Source organism: Empidonax traillii, unplaced genomic scaffold, assembly GCF_003031625.1.
Source record: "Empidonax traillii isolate 1590-97213 ecotype Southwest subspecies unplaced genomic scaffold, ASM303162v1 scaffold34:size3740991, whole genome shotgun sequence".
NCBI lineage: Eukaryota > Metazoa > Chordata > Aves > Passeriformes > Tyrannidae > Empidonax > Empidonax traillii.
This window is the reverse complement of record NW_020955227.1, coordinates 2,488,477-2,511,830: the sequence shown is the minus strand read 5'-3', so window position 1 is coordinate 2,511,830 and position 23,354 is coordinate 2,488,477. Positions and strand designations below refer to the sequence as shown.

At 40.9% G+C, this 23,354-nt stretch overlaps 1 protein-coding gene across 5 annotated transcripts in view; it reads right to left on the bottom strand.

Annotated features, from left to right (window-relative positions):
- Positions 1-761: 761 nt before the first annotated feature.
- CDK5RAP2 (CDK5 regulatory subunit associated protein 2) overlaps positions 762-23,354 on the bottom strand; it is a 70,514-nt gene continuing 47,921 nt past the window's right edge. For 2 of the 5 annotated variants that reach the window (XM_027877858.1, XM_027877859.1), the window contains exons 26-39: positions 22,063-22,295; positions 19,869-19,917; positions 18,965-19,140; positions 17,702-17,827; positions 13,060-13,176; positions 12,601-12,790; positions 12,270-12,391; positions 10,651-10,899; positions 9,677-9,769; positions 9,151-9,410; positions 6,730-6,876; positions 4,726-4,864; positions 2,342-2,388; positions 762-1,447 (exon numbers count right to left, since the gene is read on the bottom strand). In XM_027877858.1, coding sequence (XP_027733659.1) covers positions 1,388-1,447; positions 2,342-2,388; positions 4,726-4,864; positions 6,730-6,876; positions 9,151-9,410; positions 9,677-9,769; positions 10,651-10,899; positions 12,270-12,391; positions 12,601-12,790; positions 13,060-13,176; positions 17,702-17,827; positions 18,965-19,140; positions 19,869-19,917; positions 22,063-22,295 — 2,008 coding nt within the window. In that variant the 3' untranslated portion in view covers positions 762-1,387. The remainder of the gene's footprint in view (positions 1,448-2,341; positions 2,389-4,725; positions 4,865-6,729; positions 6,877-9,150; positions 9,411-9,676; positions 9,770-10,650; positions 10,900-12,269; positions 12,392-12,600; positions 12,791-13,059; positions 13,177-17,701; positions 17,828-18,964; positions 19,141-19,868; positions 19,918-22,062; positions 22,296-23,354) is intronic. The other 3 variants (XM_027877860.1, XM_027877861.1, XM_027877863.1) reach the window with 2 other exon arrangements.

Below are 23,354 nucleotides of genomic sequence, written 5' to 3'. Positions count from 1 at the left end.
TCCTTCAGAGAGAGCCCACGCTGGGGACTTGAAAAAGCAGGTCCCAGAAAGGGGCACCTGGGAAGTGCAGGGCTTCAGGTTGGTTTCCTCCAGTAAAAAAGATGACACACACAGTGGTCGTGTGGAAGTATGGAATGGGAGACACCGTCCCCAGAGCCAAGGGCCAGGTTATCTGTGACCTCTCCATGTGAGGAAAGGCTGAGGGAATTGGGATTGTTCAGCTTGGAGAAGAGAAGGCTCCAGGAGTGAACTAACTAATTGTGGTCTTCCAGTGCCTCAGGAAAGATGGGGGGGAGAGACTGTTTACAAGGGCTGGGACAAGGGGGAATGGCTTCAAACTCACAGAGTAGGTTTAGATTGGATATTGAAAAAAATCCTTCCCTGTGAGGGTGGGCAGGCCCTGGCACAGGTTGCCCGGAGAAGCTGTGGCTGCCCCTGCATCCCTGGAAGTGTCCAAGGCCAGGTTGGACGGGGTTTGGAGCAACCTGGGCTTGTGGAAGGTGTCCCTGCCCATGGCAGGGGATTGGAACGAGATGAGCTTTAAGGTCCCTTCCACCCCAACCCCTTCCTTGATTTTTGAAATCAGTTCAATAAACCCATGATTACACCACAAAGTCTACTTTTGTAACCAAAAATCACTATATTATGGTCGTGTTAAGGTTAAAATAAACTATTTTCCCAGTTCACTGTGTGCCACTCAGGAAACACATGCTCTGATGTTTAGGTCAGTCTGAGGTTTTAAACAAAATAACACAAACATATTTGTGATTATTTTTCGTTTTAATTGTCTGATTCTACGTAACATTTTCAGACACAGCATCAACCTAAGTTTCTAACAGGACAGTAAGAAAGCCTAGCATCAGGCAGTTTCCAGAAGAATTTTCCAGAGATAGTTAAAATGCTTTAAAATATTGAACATTTTTCACATTTCTAGAAAACAATGACAACTGGCAGAATTCTTTTTTTTTTTTTTTAACCTAGATTATTTTAGCAGTAGAGAAACAGTGGAAGGTGGATCATATTCTTGATTCTTTCAGGACCTGTTTGACTATAATAACAAATAAGTTTATAACATGACAAGTACAAATATAAAATTTCAAATGTGCCAACTTTAAAAAAAAAAAAAATCTGGATTTTTTCTCAGTACCTGCAGTACCTTGCTTCTGTAATAAATATTAAAAACCATTTTTACATTACAGAAAATGTTAAATAAGTTATTTACCAAAAGAATTCTTTTTTTGTCCTTTTTTTTTGTCTTTTTTTTTTTTTTTGGTCAAAGGCTGATTCCATTAAAAGAGCTGAACAAACATTTTTACATCAATAAATAGTAAGGCAGCATGAAGCAAACAACTCCCAGGACCAGTCTTTGTTAGCAGATGCTTCTCCTTCAGAGAATTCTCTTTTTGCTGGTGTAGGAAGGTGATTTTTGATTCTCAGCTGGTGGGACCTGGTTAGAAAAGCAATAATTACTATTATTGTACAGTACTTTAATGCCCACAATTTGTCCCTACCCCATCCTGCTGCACAAGGATCTGCAAATAGGAGCTCCTGTGTTCAGCAGATCTTCAAATTAAAGTGATAAGACTTTTGTAAGCAGAAAGACTCTTTTATGTCATCACTTTTTAGCTCAGGCAGGGCTGAGACAACAGCCCAGCAGCTGCACAGGGAAGTGCTGAAGGAGGCACTGATGGGGATGAGGGAGAAGGGATGCATGGAAAAGGTTAGAGGAAAATTCAAGGAGGGGCTGGGAATTGTACAGTCATTCACAGTGGAGGGGTGTGAGGAGAAGGTTGGGATTTAGCAGTCAAGAAGTGTGTTACATCCTCCTGGGAGCAAAAGTCTGAACCTTCTGGGAGAAATTATATGTGAGCAGTGATTATTTAAACACTCCCAGTAATTTAATACCTTTCACCAGCAAAGAGCTGGTTGCAAAAGCTCTGCCAGTTGGGCCCATGTTTAAAAAATCAAAGCTCCACCAGTTACTAACACACACTCCAGCTTTAAATAAGGGTGTCTTTGTGAACTTGTTCAGCAGGCAGGTTATCAGGCTGTGATCTCCTGAAAATAAACTGCTGGAAGGTGATGACAGACATGAATATTTATCTAGGGAAGCATCAGGAAGGAGAGGGTTTAGCTGTTTATGTGGTCAGTCATAAAACTCTTAATTCAGACATCAAACACAGCAGACTATTTATCATACTAAACTGCTGTCACCCAGACCTGATTAGGTAGCAAACCTAAAGCAAATCAGACTAATTCTGCAAAATACTCCTGACACAGCAATGCAGATTTCTGATTAGCATATACCAAGGAATTAAAAACAAGCAAAAACTTTACTTACTTCCAGGTTTCCTCTGGCCTTCTTCAAGACATCATGAGTTAAAACCACTGGAAGGAAAGAGGAGATTAAAAAGAACACTGCAAATTTTTCTAAATTCCTTGTATTCAAGTCTTTTGACCAAATATTAATTAACATCTGAGCAGGAGGATTCCCTCAGGACCACAGGGCAGGTTATTTCCTACTCCTGGCCTATAATCCATAACTTGCTTTTCAAATCTAAGCATCATGGAAGTGTTTTGGAAGCTTTTCTGCCACACCAAGAACACTCCATGTGGAACAGGAATAGCCCAGCACTACGTGCAACATCCCAGGCACCAACAGCCCCTGTGATCCTGCGTGCCTGGTTCCCTCCACCTAAGGCAGAAAGGGAGACTTTCTGTTCATTCTGAGGGGAGATGGTGCCTGATTTAACTCCAGTTTGATCCACCATGTAGCCTACTTGGGCTGGGGAGGGCAGTCAGTAGGGAAGAGAGAAAATTTGCAGTGGAGAGGCTGTGGGGGGACCGTGGGCAGGCGGCAAAAGGAGTCAGCCAGATCCTCCAGCAGTTCAAGGACAGAGCAACCCCTCTGGACCATGGGGAAATCATGGCAGTGGCTTGTTCTGAAGGGTTCCAAGTTTTCTCTATCCATCCAGCTACTTTGCCTCTGTGGGGACAGCAGGAGACCCGTGAATGGAGGAGGGGATGCTCCCAAACAAAACTGGTATTTAGAAATGTCAGGTTAGATCTGAGAGTCTCTAATCCATGTCAGCTCCATAACTGCTGAAATGCACCACTCACAAGTACCAATTTGATATTCCAGTCTCAAAAATAAACAATTTAGCCACAATAAAGACTTTTCATTACAACAGTAAGAACCCAACAACTGCAAGGGTAGAGCTGTCATGAGATAATTACACCCTTGGCAGATTACTGCAATTTGGCACCACATTGTTCCCCGTTCAGAGGTTCAGAGGAGGTTTATAAGCAACGAGTTCTCTCACCAGAGAAAGCACACAGAAGACTCTGAGCCACAAGAATGTTCCAGTCTCTGCCTCTAAATATATTTAGGAATGTTCAACTAAATAACAGGGAACCTGAATATCCTCAGTGGAGTGGCCAGGTAACAGGAGGTGTGGAGAATGAAGGCAGGCAAGGTCACCTATGGAAAGGAAAGCAATGCTTTTCCTTTCTGAGCAGCAAAAGGGGAAAGGAAGAAACCTCAAAAACAAGTGTAAACATCCTGACAAAATCCAGCAGCTCCGCATGATCCCCCGTTTTGCTGCGTGCTTGGTCAGGAATTTGTGTACAGATGCAAATTAGAAATATTTATTAAATTGCTCTTTAAGGCAAAGGCAACTCGACATCCATAATTCCCATAATCAATGAAACTTAGAGAAAATCATATCCAGGCCTTTCTGTGTAGCAGAGTGCTCTCTGCTCATAAGAGCTCTGCCAGTAAATTCATTTCACCTGGCAAACGAGATTTTTTTCTAAATCAAAAACGTTAAATTCAGCCCATGAAGAGAATCTGGAGGCTGTGACTCTGCTGGCACAGCTGCTGCTCCCCAGGCAGCACTTTTGCATTATGGAGGTTTCAGAAAAAGGAGGTTTCAGTTTGTCAGCCCCTCATTCAGATGAGGCTCAACGCCCTAAAAAGAGGGAGCAAAATTAGGGGGAGATGTGCTGTTTGCTGTACAGCGGTGGAGTGGCAGAGGGATAACATTTTGGCTACAAGGGTAAAAATCTCTGTTGATTTATACCCTGCCTAGTTCTGAAATTACCCAGTGTGTCCCAGGTGTCACTGGAACTGGAGAAACTACACCAGTAAATCTACCCCAGGGATATTATTTGGAAAGACATAATACAATAGCTTTGATTTTTATATGACAACCCCAAACTGAGCTGTTTAGCTTTAAAACTTGAACAAAACACTGTTTATGATTTAATATAAGTAATTTGTACATCGTTTAGTATAACGATTCTGAAAGAAGTGACCAAAAACCAGCCCATAAATGCTTAAAAACAACACAAATCTGCAGGCAGGAGATATATGGACCTTAGATATAAAAGTTACAGGCTATGGAGCAAAATAACGTCTATCACTCTACACTGCATTTAAATGACTTGAGTCACATATAGTGTTATGGCCATTTTTATAACTTTGTATGGTGTGGAACACTTTTCAGTCTAGGTGAATTACTGGTAACACAAGACCCACTCCAGCACAGACTAACGAGCCATTCAGTCCCACCTCTTCAGAGAAGGTAAAGGAGGACTTCTTAATTTTCTTTTTAAAGAAGAAAATTAAATCCCCCTCCCACAATACATGAGGGAATGCCAATTTTAAAGGTAGCCACGGACTACAGAAATAAAATAAGAATCATTAACAAAGTACACACTTACACTGGTCAATGATGACTTTCTCCATGTTTTCCTTCAGCTGGTTTGTGGAGTGCAAGCGTTTCACCGTGCTGTGCAACTTCTTCTCTTGCTCAGACAGTTTCTTACGTAATCGAAATATTTCTGCTTTCATTCCTTCATCCTAAATTGAGAGAAGAAAACATGACATTAAACTATTACATAAAAGTACTGTCTACATTGGGAATTGCTCAATGGTTTTGCACAAGTGCTCTCAAGCTTCCTTAGAGTACGAACAACTTAAAGCAGCAAAAAGTGCCTGAGTCATGTCCTTCCTCATTCATGTCCCCCATGACACGTGAATCTGTGACACCTGTCAAGAAACAGCTACAATTTTTCTGTTACACTGGGGAAAGCCTTAACACCAATGCCTATTTTTATTTCTAAATTAGATAAGGAAGAGCAGTGCCATGGGATCAGCAAGTGAACTGTCTGCAGGTTCATGACTTCCATCTTGCTCCTTCAGTGTTCTGTTAAGTGTTGATGCTGCCTTTATCAAAGGGCTAAAAGGCACTGAACATACGAGCAGGATGGTTTAACTGCAAAATTATTTGACAGCATCATTATTAGGGTTCAGTTTTCACCAGTTCCAACCAAGTTATGGTTAGTAACTTGCCAAACAGGATGCTGAGCAGCCCCGACACATCTTCCAGGATCGCCGGTTTGATTCAGTTTGCACATTTTCAGTCTTGTGCCACTTGTTAATTAATGTGTCTCTGGAATTTGCCCCCAGTACTTAGCTCTGCAGAACTGATTACTCACAACTCCTGTGGGGCTGCAGGGAAGGCAGTGAATGCTCTGTATCTTTTACAATCAAGCTTCAAGAGACCTTCTTTCATATGCTGCATTTAAGACATCAGAAGCAATCTAATACCCTTAAGATCTCGGGATATTGGATAAGAAACTTTTAAAAAAGATTCTATTAGGCTCTAATTAGGTGCATCCTGGGAACTCAAATCCCCACACACACATTAAGGTCAGATTTTCATAAGTGACTGATCCAAATGAAGAAGGTTCAGATCAGTGTGACAGGGAGGCACAAGATGCATCACCCACGTACTGAGAGCCCTAAGTGTGTGTGAGGTACATTCAGATCCTGCAGTTCAGGCCAACATTTAGCTGTCTATACAGATTACACACATGAGGATAAAAATGGAAACACACGCACTTGCCAAGACATTCCAAATATGGAGCTGAAACATCAGTGAATATATCAGACAGCAAACTCCTACTGCTTTTGTGATTCTATATAAGGATACTTACATAGAAAACACCACCAAAAATGTGATGAAAATATATATATAAAATGTTTATTTTCCTAAAGTTTGAGGTTTCTTTTTTTTCAGGAATATCCTACTTCCCTTAAAAAACACATAGAGAAACCTCAGTGAAAGCACTTCAGATTTATTTTAAAGCCAGAGTTTGAAACAGTTGCATTGCTGAGTGGTGGTATTCTGACAGCAGAGATAATTCATTCCTCATTTAGTTTACTTTCATTCATTTGCATAGTGCAATCCTTTTTAGTTAAAATGTTGTAAAACTTGTCTTGGGGTTCTGTCACACTTTTACAAAAGCATCCTCTTTTACAGCTTTGGCATCAACAACGTTTTGTAGCTGAGATTACATCAAAGTTGCTGATGTTTCTGTTCTTACTGGGATACACATAATCAAATTGAATTCGGCTCAAATAACAGGGACTCCAAACCTTTTCTTGCAGAACTGGAACATTTGCCACCTGCCTGGGTTTCCTGAATATCCTGTAACAGGGTTACACATGACATCTTGAATATAAAGTATGCTGTAAATTAACACCTGGGCACACAATACGGCCAGGACAGGAACCAGCACACACTGGGCATCCTGGGTTCATGATTTTCAAAACATTTTCCCAAAGGACACATTTGTAACTGGTCCATCTTCCTTGACACATTACCAGAGTGCACAAAAAACCCCTCAAATCCAACAAATTCCAATGAAACCCAGCAGTACCTGAGTGCCCTGAGCAGTACCATGTGCAGCTTTCAGGGGAAGGGAAACTCTCCAGAGAAGCTTCAGCAAACGTGCAGCCTCTTCTAAAATCTGCTGCACTGTGTGGGTATTTGTGGAAAAGCCATGCAGGGATGCCTGGGATGGTACCTGTATCACAGGGGTAGAGACATGTTATATTTCATACTTAAACCATTATGGAAATGTAATCTTAATGAATGGGTTTAATCCAGTGGGTGTGATTTCATATTTAAGATAATGTACACAGCCATTGTTCACCATAAAAACTAATTTGTTAGTTAACAAAAGCTGATGAATTATGCATTATCTGAGAATTTCAGGGAGGGAGGGGATTCATCCTAATCAATAACCATGATTAACAATAGATTATATTTACTAGATGTGCTTTGCCACATGGTAACAGTTGGCAACTCTCTTCTTTCTCCATTTGCATTTCATGTCATGTTATTTGAAAGTCAATGATTACAGACATCAATTTAAGCAATATAGATGTTTCTTCCTTAGCAGACCCTTTAAACTGTTCCATTTAATGCTAAAATAACCATCAGGACACACATAAAATGTTTTCCTCTGCTGACAGATGAGAAAACCAAATTGAAGAAATTGCATAAATGTGAAATAAAGGAGGGAAAGAATATGAGGAGAGCAAATGAATTACCAAAGCAGTGGTGCTACAGGAGGGAGAAGGGTAATGAAAGAAAAGCATTTGCAGTTCCTATCCCATGCAGGATATAATCTGAATATTTATTTAGCATTGTTATCTAACTAGGATCCTCCTGTCACATAAAACATCCCATTTGCTAAGTAGTCTGAAAATTCAGTGATGTAAAGCTTGATAGGAAACTGCAAATTGTGAAACTTACTGCTTTTATCTTTACACCAACAAAACAAGTTAAAAACTTGGAGAGATTACTTTCCCAGTCATTATCAGTATGTTAACTAGGTCATTTGGAAATATATGATACTTCAGAGAGTCTTAACTGTCATTCAGCCATCATTTTCCTGGGTGAGCACACATGTGATACCACAAAAAGAATTTCAGAATCGTTGAAGACTGCACCTTCAATAGCTTCACTAATTATAACTGCAAAAAATAAGTAGCACAAATTTATCCCAGCAGTTAAGACCTTCTGGTTTTTAAAGAGCAGCAGGAATGGTTTTTACAGCATTTATATTATCATAAAATCATAGGGGTGAAAGGACCTTCATTAGTCACTTAGTTTCCTTTCCCACTCCAAGGCAGGAAAGCATTACATCGAATTTTTCGAATACTGGTATAATCATTCTTAAAATTGCCTCCAGTAAGTGTCTCTGAGCACCCTCCATGCCAGTGGTTCATTATTTTTACCACTGACTGTTGTTTTCAGTGCCCATTCCAAGCCTTTCCTGTTGGGGTTTAAGTTTCTTAGTTCTTTATTAGATGCTGCAGACATATACAGATTGTTCCTTCCCTTTAATTGAAGCTTGCAGGCAAATTTATCTTCTCAATCCACCCCAAATATGCCATCGTTAACTGTGTCCAGGAATTAAAAATATTACATAAGAAAAAATGAGCAGAAGTAAACACTAACTAGCTCTCCTGATTCTAGAGGAAAAGGACCGACATTATTCAAGACAACACAAGCATTTTATTGGTTTAAACATCGTTATGTTTAAGATTACAGCAAGAGCACCATGACTTGCTATCACAGGATGCAGAAAGGATGACACACTGTGTTCCAGAAGACAATATTTGATCATTAATAAGATATTCCAGTTTCTGGGTAGACACTGATATTGCCAAAATGCTCAACTGATACCAGGAAGTGGAAAAATATTAAAAAGTTTCCCTGAATAGGGATGTAATATGAAACAACCCTCATTAGCATGCATCAATCATTAATGTGCAGTTACAACCTGGTATTACTAAAGGGGCTGAATTCAGCTAAATGTGGAACTGTATCAGCTCTATATCCCATTTCTTTTAATTGCCTCATATTTCCTGCATTTGTCTCAAACCTTCATTACAAGAAAAATCTCAGTTATTTTTATCCTTAGATTATTTTTACACACCCCTACTTTAAGCCCTCTTTAAAGCATTTTAGACTTTTACCTGGGGTTTTCTGTTGTTGCTTTCATTTGGCTTTTTTTGTCATTTCCAGCGTGACAAACACCACTCCTCACATAAAACCAAGCAGTTTTACCTCATTTCAAGTTGCAAGTAAAACTAAGGTTGCTTAAAGCACCAGAATTAACTGATTTACGTGTAGCATCATTAACTCAGAATCACAAATAAGTGCCTGCATCTAGATGAGGCTTGGACTGTGAAGGCTGAGGTGCCCTGAGTTATTCAGTGCCTGCTGCACAGTTAACCTGGTTCTTCTTCTATAAATTCACCCTCCTTTAGCAGCTTTCTCTGCTTACCTTGACTCCAGGCTCCTGCAGCTTCGTACCAGTGATGTCTCTCAGGGAAATATCCATTTCTGCCAGGACCTGCTGCCCCTCTGTGATCTGTTTCCTCAGGGCCTCGTAGTCCTCGATCAGCCCGAGCACGTGGCGCCCGTTTTTGTCCGCCCACACCCCGTGTCCGGGCACCAGGCGAGGGGTGCACGTGGTGCTGGAGCAGGAGGTGCTGCTGCAGTGGGAGGCACTGTCTGCATCATCCTTAGGGGCTGGGAGGGTACCTGGGGCAGAAAAATTGTGGAATTCTTTTATCCTTACATGCAGAACTGATTTACACCAAATTTCTCTCAAACAGCAAGTCTGAGGGACTGAGAGTTACAAAATCACTGAATATTCTGAGCTGGGAGGGACCCACAAGGATCTTCAAAGTCCAGCTCTTAAGTGAATGGCTCATACAGGGTTGAACCCACAACCTTGGCATCATTATTAGCAGCAGGCTCTGACCAGCTGAGCTCATCTCAAGGTCACAACACACATTTGGATGTACCTGTTTTCCCCAGTGAAATGCAATGTCCACTCCTCTGCTTCTGCTGCTCACAAATGTTTCTGCTGGCAGCAGGGCATTTGCAAAGGTTTTCTACATATAAAAAGGGAGAAGGAAAACTCTTATCAGTAGATGTTTACATCCATTAAAAAAACTTCCCAACTCTACTTCTGCTCCTTTTATTGCTGATGCTGCACTTGGGCCCAGGAAGCAGGGAAACATAGCCATGGATCTTCCAGTATTTTCCTACTATTATATTTTAGCATCTATCCATAGTTCTAGATATCTCTCAAAATAGTAAAAAAATCTAAAACACCTCCTGATGAGCATATTTTAATGAACAAATGTAAGCTCCCCATTAATTCCACAAGAATTATGACACTCTCCCCAGTACCAGACTAAAGACCTTCCAAATTCCCTAAGCACCTATGAGTAAAGACAGCAACCTAAAAACCTAATAAATTCAGCTGTTGACATTGCAAGGAGTTTTTCTGGTCCATGTGGCTGTATGCTGGATGTATGGAAAGCTGTTACTGTGCAGAGCACTTTGAGCACTAAGGAAGAAGATTCTCATGCCCTCTGCATCCCACGTCCATTTATACTGGAACAACAACAACCTGAGTCTAAACATCACATATTCCCTGATTTGCTAAAACAGCATCACTTAACAGTGATTGAAATAAAGGTAAAATACTCCTCAAGGGCAAAAAGGGGACAACTGATTTATCCAGAGCCCATTTAGTGCACTTATTGATCATTCTTGGGTAATACATACTCACCCTTAGCAAACACAACAGAGCTCTGGAGTGAAAAAAGAACCCCCAGGTAAGCAAACTTTCACTTCACACCCTCTGCACGAACAGCTCTACCAGGAAGGGGATTTGAGTGCAGCTGCTGTTGTATAAGGCTTTTAGAGCACCTTTAAAGAGCAAAGGCACAGGTTCTACAGCACAACAAAAGCACGTTCAGCACAGTACCATTCACTCCGGCACAGTGTTGAGATCCTGGCTTGAAAAGACAGTTGATATTAACAGCTGACACTGATGCCACTTCCTCTCTCTTTCCTTTTGAAAGCTGTTCCTCTAATTTTTCATGCAAGGACTTGTTGGTCTCGACGCTCCTTTCCAGCTGCACCCGCAGACTCTGTATTTCAGTCAACAGCTCGTGTAAGTCAAGTGGATTATTCTGATCTTTTCTGAACTCCTCTGAGGCATCACATCTCGGATCTGAGACAATTTCAAAAGAAACACTTAAACACCTTTAACAATTAAAGAATATTAGCCACTGGAACACTCAGCAAGTAAGTTATAGCAGTGTTATCCTCAATATTAAGAATTAACTACAAACAGCATTAAGATAAACAAAAAAGCACGTCTTAATTGCCTCTGCCCTGGAAAGATTTAAAGAGCTGAAAATTATTTTTCACTTTGTCCATTAAAGCTACTAAGTCTCATACCAAAAGCTAAAAAATGTGATGAAAACGGAATGAAGAGGATTTCCAAAATTCGAAGCTCAGTAATGCACAGTCTGGGGAAAGAAAAAGGAATGGGTAATCTCAGAGTACAGAGGAGGGATGAAGTAGAATTGGGAGTTTCATTTTATACACAGAAGAAAAAACATTGTAGTGATCACCTGGCAACCAGAGGAACAAATGCGAACCTGAAAAAAAGCAAGGGCTGTGTTTGCCTTTCACAGAAAGAGATCAGCACACAAACAATTCCATGTATTCTTTCCTGCTGAAATCAGAGTGATCAGGGTGTTCTCCAAACAGCAGGAAGGGGCTGAGCTACATGAAGAGGGTGCTGCTACTCCCTAACGGCATCACCAGTTCCACAAGGAGAATCACTCCCACCCTGAGCCAACTTTGGCTTAAAGCCTTGTGCCAACAGGGCTCTTCTGCTGCAGCCAGGCAGGAAATCCAGTGGCAGCAGGGCATTTTAGAGTAGCAAGGAGAAAAAAAATCCCCTTTTACAAGAACTTGCAATAAGGAATTTGCTGGATCCGGTAAAGGGAATGCAGCAAAGAGCAGCATTCCACTCTTTTACCTCACCACACCAACAGCTACGTGGTGGCACAACTTCCTTACAAGGGGTAGGAAGAACTCAGGTGAGCTCCAGTCCTCCTCTCACCTTTAGTGTCAACGAAGTGGACTGGAAATTATTAAACAGCTCGTTCAGAAAGCAGAGCCAGCACTTCTCCCAGCCCCAGGGAGAAGCCACACCCTCACCTTCAGCCAAGAGAAAGCACAAGCTACCTGAGCAAGCACGACCTGGGAGGATGCAGCAGCAGGTATTTAGATGACAAGTAAATATCTAAGATTCCCATGCAGTCTATCCAGCCTGAGCCACTAAATCTTCAAATCTTGTTTTTAGCTTAGCTAAAAGGTAAAGGAAACTTGGGGTGTGTGCACTCAACATCTCAAACAGCCTGGCAGTGACACCAAGCAAAGAGCAGCATCTGATCAGCAAGTTGCCAGTTCTCTCTGCACAGTAGACAAGCACAGAAACAGTGACCCAGCCCTGCTGTCCTTTGTCAAGATCATATTCAGAGGGAAGGGTTGCAAGGGCAAAGGGAAGAGACAATTGTTCACTTATACCTGTCCTCTTCCTTCTTGCTTCTTCCAGCTTTTCATACACCTTGATCTCCGTCCGCAGCGACTGCAGCAACTTCTCATTCTCAGAGATCTGATGTTGCTTTACATTAATTTCTGTTTGCAACCTGTTAAGTCCCGATAAACAGCTTGAGTTAAATTATTTTTCTTTTTCCAAAATCTAAAATCCATTCCTCATTCCCTCCATCATTCTTCCCTTGCCTTTTGAAGACATCCGTGCACCTCATTAATGTTAATGGCTATGGCTAAACACGTGCTTGTCACACTGACAATCTTCTTCTCTAAATGACTGTTTAAATGTGGACACAATCAATACCTGTTTAATTCATTACGACTGCTGTAAATTTGACATGTCAGGTATCTGATTTCATCTTCCTTTTGGCAAACTTGTTTTTGCAACTTTTCGTTTTCCTTCTTGATGCACTCGTGATCCTCCTGAAGATGCTCAATGATTGCACTCTTTTTAGAAAGAGATTCTCTTAACTTTTCATTTTCCTTTTGTTTATCTGAAACAAGAAGAAACACAAGGTATCTGTAACGCCCACACTAAAGCTATGGTTTTTAAGTAAATCAGCTTTTTCAGAGACTATCAGAAAATAACAGCTGCTACTCTATTACTGTTAATCCCAGCTTGAATGCTTATGGTTGAGCATGGAATATCAGGGGTAGGGAGAGTGGTTAAGTCAGTTTAATGAGTAGAATGTGACTATTTTATTGTTTTCTGATCTGGGAAGAGTTACAGGCTACTTCTGTAGAGCACAGTTCACGTTTTTACCTCTGGATCCTTTTGCTAACATTGCATTCAGAACTTGATTTTGCTTCCTCAGGAAATGTATTTCAGAAGTCAGGGAATTATGCTGCTCTGAGCCATGGATAAAAATGTTTGCAGAACCTATAAATATATACATAAAAGATGATTTATGAGTCATCTCTAGGTCATTAAAGATTAAACTTTCCAGACAAGAACAATTTAAAAAATTGCAGAAAAACATGTTATGAAAGCTATTTCTCCACTATATATTTTGAAGGTTATCACTAGAGGCTAAAAGGCAGCTCAGGTTAATGCCAAGTAATCCAAAGCCCTGAGCATCACAAATATCTCTCATTGCTGGGCAACCATTACCAAAATTGCAGAATTATCCCCGGCAGTCTTTACCTATCAGTTAATATCCCAACAGGACAAAATGCAGGAGTATTTTGTGACATTTCTGTGATTTGAAAACTGTTGGGGGGTTTACCATATATTTTAGTCTTGCTCTGCTCATACTCCATAGTATTTAGTGAGAGAACAACTAAATTCTACCAACTAATCCACAGGGATTAATGCAGAAGCAACATAAATAGTCTGCTAATAGACCTGTTACCACACAGCCAAGAATCACTGGTCTTGGTCTCTGATTACAAACTGAAAACACATTTATGACCACAGGGATGAAGATTTATCCCTCTTAAATCTGTGCATCTAAAACTCAGATAACTGAGCCTGTCTTGATGAACCATCAGCAGCCACGGGGAGGAACAGGCCCCTCCAGAGAGGAGCTCACCCCGTGCATCCCCTCCACAGCTCTCTGTGGGTCAGAGCCCTGTTCTCCAAGGGCTGCACTTCTCTCCAGCGCCTCCATGAGAAGCTTTGGATAACCAGCACAGATTTAGATGTCTAAATTTCAGAAACATAAGGGTGATGAATCCTACTCTGAGGATCTTACTGTGTTAGTCATATGAATATAAGTGTTAAATCCTGTATCCAGTCAGTCAAATCCCAGCCCAGGCACTCCTTGTAATGTACTGTATTTATGTTACTCATCTCCCAAGTGCACTGTTAAAGAACAGCCTGGAAAGTGCCACATTCCACTCTCAAGGTGCTGCCTCGGAAATGCAAGTCAAGGAATTGTTATTGCCCTTTACAGCCTTCTCATAGTCAGTAAAACACTTCAGGACCCACTGGAATTAAAAGTATTTTTCAGTTGATTGGTTATCCCCGTATCTCCTGAGATAAATACAACAGTGTCAAGTATTTGGTTAATAGAGAAATAACCAGCTGGCAAAAAAAATTAGCTGAATGTATGAGGAGGACGCCTTTCAGCTCTGGCAGTTCAATTCAATTTGATGCGCTGCACTTCCTCTGAGTAATCTCATTTTATTGTAATCCCAATTGAAGCTTTTACCCACTACCTAACTGGGATGTAGTGTGCCATGATATGCACCTCTTGTCACTGCTGAAAGACTCAAAGGCTCCAGAAGCCTGGCACTAATGGCATTTCACTATCTATATGTTAAAGAGTTGAGGCAGCTATGTGAACTCAAAAGGCTTTTCCCTTTCAGACTTTAACAAAGCAATTCAAGTTGGAGTGGCGAGGCTTGATGGTCTCATCTTGATTCTAATTTAATTTATTGCCCATCACCCAGCTTTATCCTATTTGAAAAAGTTATGCTATCACAGTTCCACTGAAAGGCTTTAGAATATAACTAGTAGTTATCTTACATAATAAGGGATAATGTAGAGCCAGTGGTAATAGGGACACAATCCTGCAATTTGACCCACTATTGAGACTACTACTTCTGTGCAGAGCCCTGCTGACATCAATTACACTCTCCACACAGGCAAAGGTCCATCTAACCAGAGGAAAGTGGAGCATCAGGGCCCACAATTGCAACACACTTGAGTTCTCATTCTGTTTTGTGCTGAAAAAGTGAGTGCTAAGGAAGCATACCTTGAAGGTTTCAAAGGAAACACTGACTGAAAGAAAGGCACTATTGAAAACCACAGCAAAGAGGAAGAAAATATTCATTCCCAGGTAAAGCAAAATAAAGGCATTGAAAGCTGAAGAGAAGTCTGAGTAGATACAGTCACTTATGGGTTAAAAAAGCAAAGAAACCCCTATTTTAATGTTAACTGCCATTAATAACATTTGAAACCTGGGAAACTCAAAATTAAGCCTTTGATTTTATTTTGAAGCCTAACATTTGAAATGATTGAAGCAATTATTTTAGTTCCAGTTGCACTGCAAACCTCAGCTCTACAGGAACGATGTAGTCATTACCAGCACTTGAGTCATTTATAGAATACTGAAAGCCCAGAGGCATTTAAATACTTAGAGAATCTAAATATTAAAAATAACATGGCAAAAATAGTGGGCAGATGTGTGTATGTACATCCATATAATATTTATTAGACAAGAATAAATCTATGCAATAACTTAAGTTGAACAAATGATTCAATATCATGAATTTAACAGGCTCTCATCAAAAATTAAGTTTGTTACAACTTGGCTTTGTGTTTTAAAGGAAAACAAACTAAGGATATTAAGTTAAAATTATTGAATTCATAAAATTACAGAGTGGTTTGGGTGGGAAGAGACCTTAAAGATCATCTCAGTCCAACCCCTTGCCATGGGCAGGGACACCTTCCACTAGCCCAGGTTGCTCCAAGCCCCATCCAACCTGGCCTTGGACACTTCCAGGGATGGGGAAGCCACAGCTTCTCTGGACAACCTGTGCCAGGGCCTCCCCACCCTCACAGGGAAGGATTTTTTTCCTAATATCCCATCGAAACCTACCATCCTTCAGCTTAAGGCCATTCCCCCTCACCCTATCACCCCATGTCCTCAGGAATCTGCCTCAACTTCACTTGTAAACTTCTTTTTACACCTGAAGTCAAAGAAATCTCATCTATTAGGAAAGAAAGGAGCATCATTATTAGAAGAGAGCACAGGCTTATCTGATCTCATGAAACAGATCTTCAGAGAGAAAAAAGGACTGAAAGTACATAGTAACAAAAAGGAGCTGTTCTAACAGGTATGTGTTTTTTTCCTTTACTTTTCCAAAATTCTCCTCTATGCATTGGTAGATGTGCTAAGGCAACAAGAAGACAGATGGAAGGCATAAGACAGTTTATAAAGAAAATATACTTTCACTGCATTAATGGATGCCCTTGCCAGAATCTTTATGAAGCTGTAAAAGAGTTGGAAGTGTTTCAGTGTGGTTATTTCACGAGCACAGAATGCCTTTCCAGCAGTGTAAATACTTCATGGATGAAATGGATGCTTTTTATCCACCTTTCCATCACTGTAAATTATCCCCGAAAGCAAACTGCCATGTGCAGGTTGCCTCCATTTAAACAACAACAGAAATGGATCACGGGGTGATGTAAAACATAATGAATCTAACGTCAGTACTAGTGAAACTGAGGAAAAGGAAAGTATGTCTGTATTTATTACCTGCTTTCAGCTGGAGTAATATTGTATATTAATCAGTTGTCCTGTGGGGGGAATGTGGGAGAGTGAGAGAAGTACAGGTATGGGGTGCTTCAAAGGTGCTCCAAAAGCATCCTTAGTGAAAGCTGGCTACCTCCTTGGGAAAAGTTTTAAATCCAGCCCAGAGCTTGGCTTTCAGAGATGCTGAACACCAGCAACAGAGAGCACTGATTCCCAATTTGCATAACTATTCTTAGCATTTCTCATCCGCTGCTTTATATTAGAGTTCAGAATGAAAACCAACTCTGCGTTAAAATTTCCATCAGCTGCTGTCAGGTATTTCTCATTAAAACCTCACAGTGGCATTTTGTCCAGGACACATTTATGCCACCAATCAACTCCAATGACAAGCTGACATGGCCCAGGCTCTGTCTTACAGGCATTTTGTCCCTGTGTGTAAACACAAGCTGGCTTTAGAGCAGTCAAAAAATTCCAGAGAAGGCATCTCCACTCGGCAGTGGTGCTGTGCTGACCGCCCCAGGTGTACATGGGATAGGAGCAGGAAAGCTAATTCCCAAAAATTCCTACTTTGGATCAATAGCAGGAATGTAATTTAGAGCAAAGCATCTCCTTCTCTATTCAGACTGAAAAATTCATACTGAAACGATGTTGATAAATTGGGCTTCCCCTCCTGCAACTGTCCCTGGCTGGGCTGGCTGGGAAGTGAAAGAGGACATCCTAAAATACAAGAACACTGAAATAATAATGATCACCCAAAGGCACAAAAACAAAAAAGGAAAAAAAACAATCAGGCTGTTCGCTGGTAACAGAACGAGAAGGGTCTTTCAATTCTCAGTATGAAATTCAACCACAGCACCATCAAATGTTATAGATCTCACTGTTCTCTGAGCAATCTGTGCAACTGCAGGTTTGAGGCTCTGTGGTGCAAGTGTACCCCACAAAAGATTTGTGCTTTGGTACTGGGGACACTTCTAGCACTGGACTCCAGGAAAAGGCACATCAGATCTGTATTTATGCCACTCCACAGGCAGTGTGGGGAACCTGCTCAAAATGCAGCAGGACTCAGAGAAAGGCACATCATTTTAAGGGGTGGGGTTGTTAAAAAAAAAAAAAAAAATCACACAAAACATTTCCAGCAGCATTTGATCTCTCAGGCTCTCATCAGAAAAGGTGGATTTCACTTCTCATGATATAAATTCTTACCTTGATCTAGTTCCTTGTCTGTTACTTGTCTCTCAAGCTGCTTCCTCAGTCTCTCATTAGTTTTTATGGAGTATTCTAAACGCTGTCTCAGGATTCTAATTTCTTGCAGATGCTCCATTAATAACTCTAAATAAAGCAGGAGACCACTTCTTATTTAGAGCAAATTACTGTATTCTTTTACACTATGTACTCCTGCCAAATCTAATGGCTGTTAATACTAAAAGATGATACAGAGCTGTTAGAAATGGCAGATATTAAATATCTGACTCCACAACAGTCTTTTTTTTTGTACAGTGCTCAAGCCATGAATTCAGTGGCAACTCCTACTCTACATTTTAACTTAAGCAATATCCCAGTTTTAAGGTTCTTCAAATTTCTTCTTCCTACAAAACTGGAGTAGATAACAATTTTATCTAGTTAAACATTCCCTGTACTGAGAAATGAATTCAAATTCTGCCATGCAGCTCCACGTTCTGGCTCAACGCACCAATCACAGACATTTTCCCTTACAACAACAGGAAGCTCCCAGAGTAACTCAGACAGAAATTTGACTTTGACTTACACAATGCATACCATAATAAATAAATCTGTTGAATCAAGTTTCATTACTGTACCTTTTCCTTCTTGCTTTGCCATTCTACCATTTTTCTCCCATTGGCTGCAAGTTTCAGCTTTACTCAGGAGCTGATCTATTCTACCTGTCACTGTCTGATTTGTCAGTTTATCCATGTCACACACTCCTGGTTTACTCTGCAATATTTCTCCCCGAGCAGTCGGTGCCAGCTCAGACATTAAATTTTCATCGCAGCCGATGAAGTACTGCAAGCATCACTCGTGCTTAGTGAAACTATCCAGGTCAAACATGACACCGCTTATTAATTATGCAGCACTTAACAATCCTCCAGGAAACACAACACTGGCTTTCACAAAATTAGAAAAATCTCTCTTTTTCAACGTAATAATCTCTTGACAATTGTCTATTTTCCCCCTATAACTTGTCTATTTAAGGGCCGTCTGGAGCGCTGTAAAAGCTGAGAGTCTAAAACAACAAAGACACAAACGATCAGGGTTTGTCTCAAACAGGAGGCAGTTCAGATCCTTGCCATCTCTGTGTGCCTTATCACTGGAATTTGCAATGATTATGCAAGGAACTGGAAAGCTGAAGCAGACAAACATTCTTCATTATTTCTTAATTAGTTCCCCTGTGTGTTATTCATCAGCTTTTCCCAATATCCAGCGAATCTTCAGTGGGAAAAACATTACCTGGGGGGAACTTGCTCGGCACTGTGCTGTGCTGGCCTTCCAGGTCACGCCTGCGCTCAGGTGAGCCGAGGGGAGACTTCTCTGACAAATCAAAGTCAGACAAGCTCTGAAGAGCAGATGGTACAGGGGACTCATCCTGCAGCTGCTGGTACATCGTGGCGTTCTTCTCGTTATCCCTTTTGCGCCAAACAAAACGGTTTTAAAATATAAACGCTGGTTTATGACTTTGGGAGCACAGACAGCGGGCTTGGTGTCAAATTCACAGAGTGAATTTATGCAGGACATGACAAACCACTACACATCAGAGGTTGTATCAAGGCAAATTCAGAGCTCACTGCAGTCAGCAGGAATAATCACTGGACCTCCAGCCTACTTTGTATTTTCCAGCACCAGGTATTCACCTTCGTGTTCTGGGGACCTCAAGCTGCCTTGAACAGGCAGCTGAGGGTTTCTGCAGCACAGAAGAATCCCAGGCTGGCATAAAACCAACATATGCAGCACAACAACACCTGCTTTCTTCACCTTCAGCAGAAGGGGGCTGTGAGAATGAACTCAGCTGTGCTGCAACTTCTGTGATCTGAGCCAGCCCCAAGGTCACAGGGAGCTCCCTGTCCCTCCTGGCAACCAGGAGAATGTGTGAGCATCCACCACAGTGGATCATGGCACGTGTTTTGTTTGCTCATCACTGGAACAATCCTGGTAGCATGATGCTTCTTTTTCAGTATCTCAGATTTCTGTGAGAGGTTAGGGTTAGTTTGTTTTCGATGGATATTTTATTAACAAATTGAATACTAATAAAGCAAAGCCCTGCCAAAAAGTGAAACAGTGGAAGTTGTGCTACAAAACATCCTTATCAACTTAAGAAGCAACCATATTTTTGCTAAACATTCAGTTGCACACTTACCTTTGAGCTAATTCATAAAGTATAGTAACTTCTGTACCTATTGATTCTCCTGCAAAGCAAAAACAGCTGATTAAAAACACACACTGAGAATTACAATTTTTTTTCCCCTCCATCTTACTCTGTATAAATATAGAATGGTAAATTAATGAGAAATTAGAGAAGTCAACAGATACTAACACACTGTGTATTAGTGTCAAATGCTATACTTGAGTAAAACTATTTATAGCTTAGCAACAAAGCAGTATCTTGCTCTGGAGCTCAAAAAAAAATATTAGGGATCACAGGTGCCAGATTTTACAGCCTTGGTGTTTTAGTTAGCATACAGATGTGAAATAATTGTGCTGTGGGCAAAAGGATTAAGGGTAAATGCTTCAATAAAAAAATACATCTATAAAATTCTATAAAACCAATTCTGTTGCACTTGGACTTTGTCCACCCAGAGCCATGTTAACCAGTAATTCTTAATAAAGGGGCACACACAGGATTTTGCCTGCAATATTCTCTGTGAAATTATGTGTGAGCACAAGCACAGTTTAGTGCAAGAGACCTGGACTCAGCCACTAATTTGAATAAGGAAACGAGAGTTTCGTGGTGTCACCTTGGCTCCCCAGATTTTAAAATTTTTGTGCAATTAAGCAGAAGTGGCAGGGAGGAGCTGCACAGCTGAAATTTCAGGGGAATGAACTGAAGGTCAGGGTGGAAATGCAGAGACAGACGGTTGTTTATGCTGCTTCTTTACAGTCAATTCTTAGTACACTGGATGTTCTTTACAACCCTACAAACATCATTTTGTTTTAATGTGTGATTCAATGCAACACCATTGTGTTAGATATATTGAATTGTCTCGGTTGTCAGTGACTTTTCATAGTATATAGGATACCATCTGTTGGCTTAAAGGCATTTAATGTTTATTCACTACAGACTTCTCATTTGTAATGCAAGGAATCTCTGCAGCCACCGAAATCGTTGAATACACTCAATCTTTTATCACCCTGCTATGACACACGGGCTGTAATACCTTTTTCTCATATACAGCTGCTTTATATGAGCAATCAAAACTGCAACATGCTGCTGAGATCTTTAATGAAAGGCAGAACACAGATCATGGTATGGCTGGGCCCTGAATGGGGCTGAACAAAATCATCTTCCAGAGCCAATTCCAGGAGGATGTGGGGGTCAGGGTCCCTATTTCAGGTGCCTCAAGTGTTTTGCTGAAGATGTAATTCCTGCAGCTGACACCTGTGGAAGTATTGCTGGTTGTCTGGGTCAGCATCAGCAAGAGCAACACTTGCAATGCCAGGAAAAGGTTTTTCTTGCTGAATTACTCACGATAACATCCCTTTTCCATCACTTCCCTGCTAACCTTCTTTAAACCACAGACTGAAGGCAATATGCAGTATATAATCTTCCTTCAGGTGACCAATGTCAACTGTGATGCTCATTTCCCCACACATGGTTGCATTTTAGCTCTCTCTTATGAAGGACAGTGTGCATTTCCTAAACAACCAGACTATTGGCAGCAAGATACAGGTTCCTCAGGAAAATCACAAATAATTTAGTTGGGAAAAGACCTCTTAGACCATTGAGTCCAACTGTTCACCCAGCACTGCAAAGCCCAGCACTAACCCACGCCCCCAGGTGCCTTCAACAGAGTCAGCTTGGCCGTTTCCTGAAACAGGAAATCCTGAAGCTGCTTGTACCAAAACTTTTATCAAACTAAATATAACCACTATATTTTGGACAGTTAAAATATGCTTGTGCTAAGACAAACTCCAAACAGCAGGTGTCAATAAAGAGTACAACCACGAAAGTAAGATCCAGTCATGGAGTAATGGCCATAAACCAAAACCCAAGAAGTTCCACCTCAACAGGGGGGAGAACTTCTTTCCATTGAAGGGTGGCAGAGCTCTGGAACAGCTGCCCAGGGAGGGCATGGAGTCTCCCTCTCTGGAGACATTCCAAACCCACCTGGTGTTCCTGTGTCACCTGCCTTGCCAGGGGGTTGCGCTGGATGACCTCCAGAGCTCCCTAATTAGTCTGTGATTCTTGCTGGAGCATAAAAATTTTACCTTCCAAGACAGCCCTCCCCTATAAATCATTTTAAAGCAACCCTCCCACTAAAAACAGGATAAAATCCTTCCCATTCCCAGAGCACGAATACGTGTGACAATAACCACAAAACACCCCCGCTTACCATAGAGGAATTTCATTTCCAGCTTCTCAAACAACAGGACACTTTGATTCAGCTGCTCACGGAAGCCTTCAGCAACATAATAATCAACATCACTGGCCTGAAGCAGCTCCTCAAAGGCTTTAACCAGACCTGTCAGGTGCTGATGGTAAGTGACACAGCCACAGCGGATCTCCTTAATTTGCTGGCATTGAAAGGAGAGTTCTCGAGCTTGGGAATGAACTAATGAATCATATCTGAGAAAACGAAATTATCTGTAAGGCAATTTGCTGACCATAAGCGACACTTAAATGTAAATAAAAAGCGAATTAAACTTATATTCCCAAGCTATAATTTTACGCGACTCGATTTGCTTTTAAAAGGCTTTTACAGCCGTAATGAGGGATGTGTTGTCTCTGAGTGCTGAGTTTGGTATTTATGGGCATAACTTGTGGGTTATTCTCCATCATTAAACTGCTTCATTTATAAAGTGGGCCAAAACTAAGGGAATGACTCGATGGTCTGCCTGGAAAGAACCCGGGTGGCAGCAAAGGTGCCAAATTAAGATAAAGAAGAGTGAATCCATGAAAAGAAGTTTTAAGAATACACTTATTTTTTCTGACTGGATGGTGTGGGGTGTTTTTCAGGATGGTTTTTTTGATGCTCTGTCGGTTTTTTTCTTAATTCATTATGGAAGAACAGAGCTGTCCCCTCTGAAATTTTATGTATTTCCTTGCAAAAGCACAATAATGGAGTTTCTGAAGGGATGGTTTCACCCAGTCTGAAAATTCTGCACATCTCTGCATGTTTATTACCAGAGACATGACCATGACAACCACTGTTGTGTCCAAACTCCTGTACTTCACAAGCCAGGATATAAATTTCAATTCAACTGAATTTATTTACTGAGCTTACACTTGCAAATGTAGACATCCCCTTTATACTCTCACTGCCTGTACCACAGGAAGAGTTCTTTGTACAGAATCATACATTAGTGGAGAGAAAAATAGAGAGGATTTGAAAAGATTCAGGGAATCAACCAAAATCTATAATGGTCTGGGTAGCTATAGATTTTTTGTTGTCACTTTTTTATAAAATAATTAATTTGGGGGTCTGTCACTTGTGACTCATGATGTTGTTCAAGACAGTGGCCACAAAAAACTTCACAGTGACCCATACTGTCTCATTCCTTAATTTACAGTCAGATCTTCCTTTGTGAAATGGATGAGGTATATTTTCAAGGTATGTAAATTTATATGGGCTATGAAACACAATTGTATTTTACAACAGTAAGAGTCAGAGATACAATAGTCTGT